Source organism: Octopus sinensis, linkage group LG10 (assembly GCF_006345805.1).
Source record: "Octopus sinensis linkage group LG10, ASM634580v1, whole genome shotgun sequence".
Taxonomy (NCBI): Eukaryota; Metazoa; Mollusca; class Cephalopoda; order Octopoda; family Octopodidae; genus Octopus; species Octopus sinensis.
Window position 1 is genome coordinate 97,305,800 of NC_043006.1, and position 9,050 is coordinate 97,314,849.

The 9,050-nt window shown below is 37.8% G+C and overlaps 1 protein-coding gene across 1 annotated transcript; it reads right to left on the reverse strand.

Annotated features, from left to right (window-relative positions):
* Positions 1-500: 500 nt before the first annotated feature.
* LOC118765209 (SCAN domain-containing protein 3-like) lies at positions 501-2,856 on the reverse strand. The gene is made up of 2 exons (XM_036506932.1): positions 1,388-2,856; positions 501-903 (listed from the first exon to the last, which is right to left on the reverse strand). Exons 1-2 carry the CDS (start codon positions 2,168-2,170, stop codon positions 868-870), a joined length of 819 nt encoding a protein of 272 aa, XP_036362825.1. The 5' UTR covers positions 2,171-2,856; the 3' UTR covers positions 501-867.
* Positions 2,857-9,050: the final 6,194 nt, after the last annotated feature.

Below are 9,050 nucleotides of genomic sequence, written 5' to 3' on the forward strand. Positions count from 1 at the left end.
GTGCTTGATCTTATTTATTTCTATTAGGATATCAGGAGCACCAAAAGTTATGTCAGATATAGTTAGTTGAGGGTTTATATCACTGATACCAGCTGGATCGACCACATTCGGGTTACTGAAAATAGAGCAGTATTGTTTCTACAGTAGCTCGCACAGTGAGTTATGAATGTTATTCCATTCATGTTTTCCATTGGTCTATTTAGTACTATGTGTATGGCCTCCATAATCTGAGTGTCATGCCTGTTCTATGTGTTGATAGTATCTTGACATCTGTGTTATTAATTGAGCAGGCAGAAAGGCATACACACACATTACCGCAGAAAGGCGAAGGGGAACTTGGATGTTGTAACGGTTGCTGGAAAATTTTTGGGGCTGTTGCAAAAGTCCCATCCATAAACCATGGTATTGTAGGTTAAATGTTAAAGTGCCTGCTTAGTTGCGAATATTACAATTCTCTCTGTCAATTCAGGTCCATTGTCATAAATGAGGAAATCCTGATACTCTAGAGCAGTGTTTCCCAACCTTTTTTCCCGGCGCCCCACTTTTTCATAGCAAAAGTTTTTACGCCCCACCTTTTCCCATGTCCACTCACATTTACAAGTACATGTGGGCCTACTTACAATTGAAAAAAAATCAAAAATTAAAAAATTGTATTCAAAATACAAAAAAATAGTTTGAGAATTGAAACAACAGGCACTGAAAGTGCATAACACCCAATAAATCGATAAAATTATTACGATTTCTCATGTTTTTAAAAAATGTCAATTTATAAAGAATAAAGAAACACGTTTTTTCAGTTCAATTATTTGACGGTCAGCTCGACTAATTTAGTGAGAACCCTGTGCCTGATGCATACAGCACAAGTTTTTAATTTGAGGAGACAACTTTGTTAATTTCAGTCGTAAATCGCCACGTTTTGTAATCTCAAGCCGGTTTCTCTTGGCTTCGAGCAAATTATCAACTGCACTAAAACCACATTCGACCAAATAAGACGAAGGGAAAGGAATCAGTAGCTCTCTTGCTGATGTAGAAATTTTAGGATATTTTCTTTCAACCTCGTCATATAGCCACATCTTTGTACCTTTCAATTTAAACAAAGTCTTCACTGATTCATCATGTTGTAATTCTGATAACTCTTCTTGGTATTGGATTGTAGCATCAGAAACGTTAATCAGAAGCGGTTGAGTTAACCAAGAACGAAAATTCATTGCCTTTAAATCGCAAAATCTGTCATTGAAATCCTTTATCAAGATATTTAAATGATCAATAATTACAATGCCAGCATCATTCGTTATTTCACATTTACTCAACCAGTAAAGTTCACTGAAATTTCTTTTGGAAAATTTCTTTTCCATAATTCGAGAGCTGTAATAAATCCAAAAATCTTTGCTTTTGCATCAATAAGTGTCATGTTTGCACCTTGAAGTTGTTTATTCAAGTTTCCAAGTTTCTCAAATATGTCTGTCAAATAACTGACAAATGCTTTTCCATCCGTTGTTGACAGCAATTTCATTTCACATTTATCACTAAGAAAGTCGTTAATCTGATCAAATAATTCCATGAACCTCTTTAAGCAGTTTCCACTTGATAGCCATCTTACTTCTGTATGAAGCAATAATCGAACATGTTCGGCACTTTGATTTATACAAAACTGCTTAAAAAGACGTTCAGATTTAGAATTTCTTTTAATGCTGTTGACACACTTGATCACACTTTGAAGAATCTTGTTAAGAACAGGGGACAATTTCTTGGCAACCAAGTTTTCTCGGTGTATTACACAATGGACAGTCAACATGTTTGGATTTTCATCCTTCATCATTTTTAAGCATCCCGTATTCTTGCCCATCATGGCAGGTGCACCGTCTGCCGCACATGCCAGTAAGTTTTCCTTTGGTATTTTGTTTGCATCCAAATAATGTTTGATTTTGATGTAAATATCATTTGCAGTTGTGGTGGTTTCAAACGATTCGCAGAACAGCATCTCTTCCTGAAACTCCTCGTGGTCAATATACCTCACATAAGTCAATAACAGAGCCTCACTGTCCTGGATTGTGGATTCATCCATTTGTAATGAAAACTTACGCAATTTTAATTTCTCAATGAGCTGGCTTTCAACATTTTGCCCCATTTCATCTATTCTGTTCGAGACAGTGTTATTACTGAGTGGCATAGTCCTGATATCTCCATCATCTTTTTGTAATACAGTTTTTAAGAATATTGAGATAGCAGGTTTAATCAGTTGCTCTCCAATAGTGTGATTCTTTCCATGTTTTGCTATAAGCAAGGAGATTTCGTAGCTGGCTTCAAGGGCACGAGTATGAGGTGCTTGTTTTGCATGAAATAGTGAAGTGAGTTTTGTTCAGTTTTTAAATTTTTCTTTCAATGATTTGAAGTATTCCAAATCTAAATTAGAATTATTAGGATGTCTTACCTTTAAGTGCGCTTCCAGCCTACCTGCCTTCATTGACTCATTGCTCATCGTCTGATTACATAATAAGCAAAACGGTTTACGCTCATCATGCTCATCAGGAATGAATCCAAACTTCAAAAACTCCACCGCGTATTGACGAGTCTTCTTCTTGTTTGGTTTGCTCATTTTCAATAGGGCTAACAAAAGATATTAAAATTGAAAGGTACAGTATTGAAAGTCTCGGGAGATGACACAAATCCAAGAAAGCGGGATCTTCTTTGTCTCGCTGGGGTGCGAGAGTGTCCGATGTGGAGGCTTCAAAGGAAAGACGGAATCTAAGGTTGTGCCCGCGATGACCGCTCGTCATGTACAAATATTTTCACAGCCCACGTCTATGCCCCGCGCCCCACCTGAATTTTCTCAGGCCCCACCTTGGGAATCACTGCTCTAGAGATCTGTAGTTTTCCATTCACCACTAATTTGCTCCAGTTCTCATCGGTATTTTAGACTTTGGCAGTGCTCCTTTTTGTAGACGTCAAACATTACTCTTTGAAGGGTCATTTCTAAAAATGGCGTTGTTAACATATGGCACCTACAATAATATTTACAGATCTGACAAAGCAACTGTTTTTATGGTGTTCTTTACTCTGGCTGTCTTAAACTTGTTAGAATCTGGGGTCAGAGTTCAAAAAGAGAAAAAATGTAATTGAGGGGCTTTTCTCCTATTTCACACTTTAACTTAGAGAGATTTGTCTAGATCCTGTTAATACCAGCTGGGGGTGGTTTTTGTTCTCCCCCTCTCCAGTGTGACATATCTGACATGTAACCTTCCAGTAGAGAATGCACAATTCTCAGCTTGATCTTTTTGGCATTGACTCTATGAAAAATTAATGAATCATAGTTGCCATGACAATAAATATTTTCAATTTCTGCTGTGAGGACAGTGGCTTAAAATTCATGCACTAAATATGCATAACTCTAAATGCTCCTGACTTTATTATAAATTTTCTCAAATAACGAATGTGGTATTTATCATCAGCGTGCAAAACTATATCAAAAGTGCATTTTTTGAAAACTTTCAGATTAAAATTTGTGGTTGAAAGAAAAGGGGAAAAAAATACAAAATATCCTTGTGTATCAAAATGTTGACGTGATGGAGCAAAACTAACTTCATATTCAGAAAGCGCACCCTAAAATTAGCTAAAATCACCCTAATTATCTATTGATAAAGAACTTTTTTTTTGTTGTCATTCCTGCTAGTGATGAAAGTTCATGTCTGTCCAAGAACAGTTTGCTGAAATTTATTTAAAAAAATTTTTTTTTTAAGTGAAATGAATTTTATTAGAACATTTTAAATAAGTCTGACAACTCTTTGCTTTCACTAACACTTTATGTGGAGTGGAGCAGTGACAAAAAGGGTCTTCAGCATATCTGAAATGTGAAGGAAAAGATGAAGGATAATGAAACAGATAATGTATGTTGAATGTAATGTAATAAATGATAATAATGTGTGTTGTAATCCTCTATGCCCTCCTTGAATCTTTGGAGGGAAGCAAACGAAGACTGATATGTAGTAAATGGTTAAAGAAAATGGGATAATTAATGTGAGAGACAGTTAATTAATATTGATTCTTTGTTGCCGGAATAGTGATTATGGAAGGCTGTCTGAATTTGATGTATTGTTGTATAAAAGGCATGAGCCCACGTATCTTGTCAGTATCACCTTTGCTGTTGTTCAAAGCTTGTTTGTCTGTATAATGATTTGAGCAAGTTGTATCCTATTCAAGACAACCAAGCTGAACACTTTCAAGACTACGTTGTTCAGTTCTATTCTTCTTATAGCTGCTGCCTGCAACTTCTCATTTCTATTTCTTTTCTCGAGTATTTTAGTCATTGCTCGAAGTTTCCAACCTTCAGATGTTTTTTTTCTTTTTTTTTTTCAAACTTTCTCATGAGAAAGCCTCAATAATACTTTAGCAGTCACCTGCTTATGTTTTTCTTTTTGCATTTCTCCTGCAATTCCATTCTTCAGTTGCTCAATGGCTTTTACTATTCCTTCAACAGATATTTCATTTTACCATCACTTCCGGCACCTCCTGTGGTTCAGAAATTATCAGTGCATTTTCATCCAAACCCAGTCTTTTTGATCTCCTTGCCTGTAATCTCATTTATTATTGCATAAGCTATTCTAATTCCTCTACAGCCTCTTACATAGAGTAATTTATCACTTGCATCAGTTTTCACTTCAAGAATTTTCTTTTATCTCTTCTTGAACACCTTTTCACCTCTGTGTTGAGACTCCCATAATTAGCTATTTCCCCTTTAAGGTCCAGCTTTTTCTCTTCCTAACTTTCAGTAATTGGTTTTTGTTCTTTTCATGTCTCAGTAACTTTCCATGATTCATCCAAAATCTATTTCCTTCTTTTTATCTCATTCTTGCACCATGTTTTTTTTTTTGTATGTGTATGTGTGTGTTCTGTTCTTTTTTAGGTTTCAATCATAGGACTGCTCATGCTGGAGCACCACCTTAATTTTTATATTTCTGACTTCTTAAGGTAGGCAGTTGAACATTTGAAGACCTCTACATATTAGACTGGTATAACAGTGTTTTTGCTCATGATTTCAAAGGTGGTATATTTGGAAGCTGACAGTCTACCAGTTCATGCATTCAATTCTCTGAGATTAACACATATATATATATATATATATATATATATATATATATATATTTGAGTAGTTGAATGAATTATCTTATTAAAGATAATTCGAAAGATAACCGATACCTGGGTAGCAAATTCACATCAGAAAGAACACGGTTGAAGCTACGTCCCTAGGGCATAGACTACGTGTCTTCGTGCGGAAATTTGTATGTTTATTTTAAAATTATAAGTATATGAAAGAATGGAGTTGAACGACTAGTTAACAAATATCCTCTATTCTCGACATATGTTTCGAAGGCTGCATATTCCTAATTCCGAAGGAATAAGGAGTACATTATGCAGATTTCTCATCAGGAAAATCAAGGAACTTATGTCGACATCAAAATGCACAAAAAACTTTTAGCTGACCGCTCTCAAGGAGCCCATGGCGATAATGAGTGTCTCTTTATAAGGAGTGACGTCAGAGTGGCTGAATGTAGAAGAATCTAGAAGGTTCTAAAGGTTCAAGGGTTCAAACGAAGTAGGAGGAGGGAGGCATATGAATAGTAAGGTGAGAGAGTGCTTGAATATAGGCTCAGTATCTAGCTCTTTGCCAAGTTCATTAGCGTCCATCAAAGCTTCATCAAACCCATTTTCCCTGTGTCTTTAACCAGTTACAAAGCTCTTGGAATGAAGTAAGCAACATCCATAGTGTCACTCTGGAATTCTTTACTCATATAATTTACTTGAAAAAGAAATCAGTGCCACAATTCTACTTGTTTTAGTGACAATGAAACGATTTATGAAAAATATTTTTGTGCAGGAATCGTTAGTTTGTCAACTGATGGATTACAAGTTTCTAGAAACTTGATAATCTCTCGGTTGACTAACTAATGATTCAGCAGCTTGGTTCCGTACAGGTTTGACACTTTCTATTCTACATTCCCATCATGTTTCAGAGAGAGGTTTTACAGAAAGACCTCTTCTCTTTTCTCTTTTACTTGTTTCAGTCATTTGACTGCGGCCATGCTGGAGCACCGCCTTTAATCGAGCAACTCGACCCCGGGACTTATTCTTTGTAAGCCCAGTACTTATTCTATCGGTCTCTTTTTTTTTTTTTTTTGCCAAACCGCTAAGTGACGGGGACGTAAACACACCAGCATCGGTTGTCAAGCGATGCTAGGGGGACAAACATATACACACACACTTATATATATATATATTATATATATATATATATATATATATACGACAGGCTTCTTTCAGTTTCCGTCTACCAAATCCACTCACAAGGCATTGGTCGGCCCGGGGCTGGGTTTTTTCTTCAGTCTGTTTTGGGGTTGGCACCGTAACAGCAGGAGTGGGATTTTTTGTTTTTGTAGGTGTAGGTGTGTTTGCAAGGGTAGGGACTTTTTTATTATCTGAGGGGCCTGGTGTCTGCGGTTTCTTTTGTCTGAACAGTCTACACGAATGTGGCCCTTTTTGCCGCAGGCGTAACAGGTGGGTTTTCGGCCTTCGACCTGTACCCTGAGGGCTACGTTCTCGCCCACGAGCACCCTCTCAGGAAGGAGCTGCAGGTCCTCCGCTGTTCCTTGAATTAATATATTAATGTTACGCCCGAGCCAAAATCGAGGGGTAGAGCATGTTACTTCTAGTATTTTTATTTTGTTCGCCCTTTTATATAACAGGGCGGCCACTACCTCTACCGGAGGGGCTTCTACAATCCTGACCCGGGACGTCCTGCGTCCTCTATAGCTTGAGAAAAGTACCACCTCCTTGGTTTTTAGGGGGTTCACAGAATGCCCGCGGGCCATTTCTTCCCCCGAGAAGCGAACATCCACAGTGCCATATGCCCGTCCCCTGGTGACGTACACAATGTCCTTCCAAATTGGGGACAGGCATTTCTCGATGGTGCTTTTTTCAAAGTGTTTGAACCTTCTGCTTTGTGGACAGAAAGTCTTAAACACTATGGTCTCCACGATACTGGCGGAGGGTGATATTTTAACATCACCACCCTCCTCTTGCATTTTTTTAGATAGCTCGACGAGCTGGTTGACATCGATGTCAATGTTCTCGGTAGCCACTGCAGCTACCGCAGAAAATTTTTTAACATTGCTCTCCTCAAGAGCACTACTTTCGTGAATAATTTCAACAGACATTATTCTGTTGAAATTAGACAACACAAAAATTATGAGTATTGGTTTCCCACAAAACTGGGAAACCTATAGAAAGTTTTTCTTCCAAAGTAGTTCAAAAAAGCAGTTCAAAAATTCCAATTCCCACCCCCATTCGGGGGAGGGGCACGAAAATAGTCTGGCAGGACTATATATAGTCACGTAAATAAAAAGCCACAGTGGCTAACAGTTCAACGGTAAGAAATTATTCAATTATTTCCTGGTAAAACCGGAGAACAAGACAGTTCAGCAACGTTTAAAGGCAAATTTTCAGTAGTAGGAATTCAACAATTAACAACACAGCAAAACTCTTACCGGGAAGAAAACGCGTCCAAACCGTAGTACGGTAAGCAAAGTCACTCTTCTGTCAGTGAGGTTACCAATGCTACTTACCACACAGCCACTCCTGCGCCTGTCACATGTTTTTTTTAAAAACAGCCCATCTTTTAGTAGATGAGGTAAAAAGAGTGTAAATATGCAGCAGAGTTCCAAAAAAAGTCATTTGCATCTAGACATGTCTTGGCTATGTCTCCCCAAAACTATAGTGTAAAAAAAGCTCTTGAATTTTTCTGTAGAAGTTACGCTTGCACACCTGACGTGTGTCCCCTCATGTTGGCACCGTTATCATATCCTTATCCACGGTTATTTTCAACATCTAACCCAAATGTTTCATGTTTTTGAAGAAGGATCTTATACAAATTTTCGCTTGTGCTACTTTCCACCACTAAAAACTTGATGAAATGTTCATATACATGCTGGCACACCACCCAATGGTGCACACACATGCACATAAAACCTCCTCGTTGTTACTGGCGAAAGAAAGAAAAAGAAAAATATCAAATGGCGGTGCCCCAGCATGGCCACAGCTCATGAGCTGAAACTAGAATCAATCAAAAAATAACAAGTGGGGTGGGGGGAAAAAAAGGAAAATAAATAAAAAAAAAATTTGAGAAAGGGGGTAAAATAGAGGTAGAAAGAGTGAAATGATTAGTGTTCCCATAAGTATCTAACAAAAGTTAGGTACTTCGTTCAGCTTGTGAAACGCATACATACAAATACACACACATATAGACATGTGTGCAAATAACATGCCCCCACACACACATACACACACACATATTTACTCTTTCACTTGTTTCAGTCATTTGACTGCAGCCATGCTGGACCACCGCCTTTAATCGAGCAACTCGACCCCGGGATTTATTCTTTTGTAAGACCAGTACTTATTTTATCGGCCTCTTTTGCTGAACCACTAAGTGATGGGGACATAAACACACCAGCATCGGTTGTCAATCAATGCTAGGAGGACAAACACAGACACACAAACATACACACACACACACACACACACACACACACACACACACACACACACACTAAATATAGATAAACATAAATATAGATAACATAAATAATTTGCGGGCCAGGGGAGGCCATAGCAAGCCAAAACCTATTATTCAACCTAGAAATACCCACCTTAATGTCAGAGTTGACTCCCCGACCCAGTACAAAAACAGGAATAAATATATTTGGTTTGTAATTCTCTATGGTAAACAAATAAGATCTAACCTACCCCTGCAGTTTCGCCAAGCCATTGCCAGTAATTTTCCCAGAAATTCCAGATATTACGCCACTGTTAACTCACACAAGTTAGGATAGCCTTCTCCCATACTAAAAAGCTGCGCATTTGTTTGGAGATTTAAGTTCCTGGATTTTCCTGAAGAGAAAGCTGCAAAATGGTCTCCTTATTCAATCCGAATTAGGGAATTTGCAGCCTTTGAAACATATGTAGAAAATAATAAAAAGGAATTTTGTAAAATCTTCGTT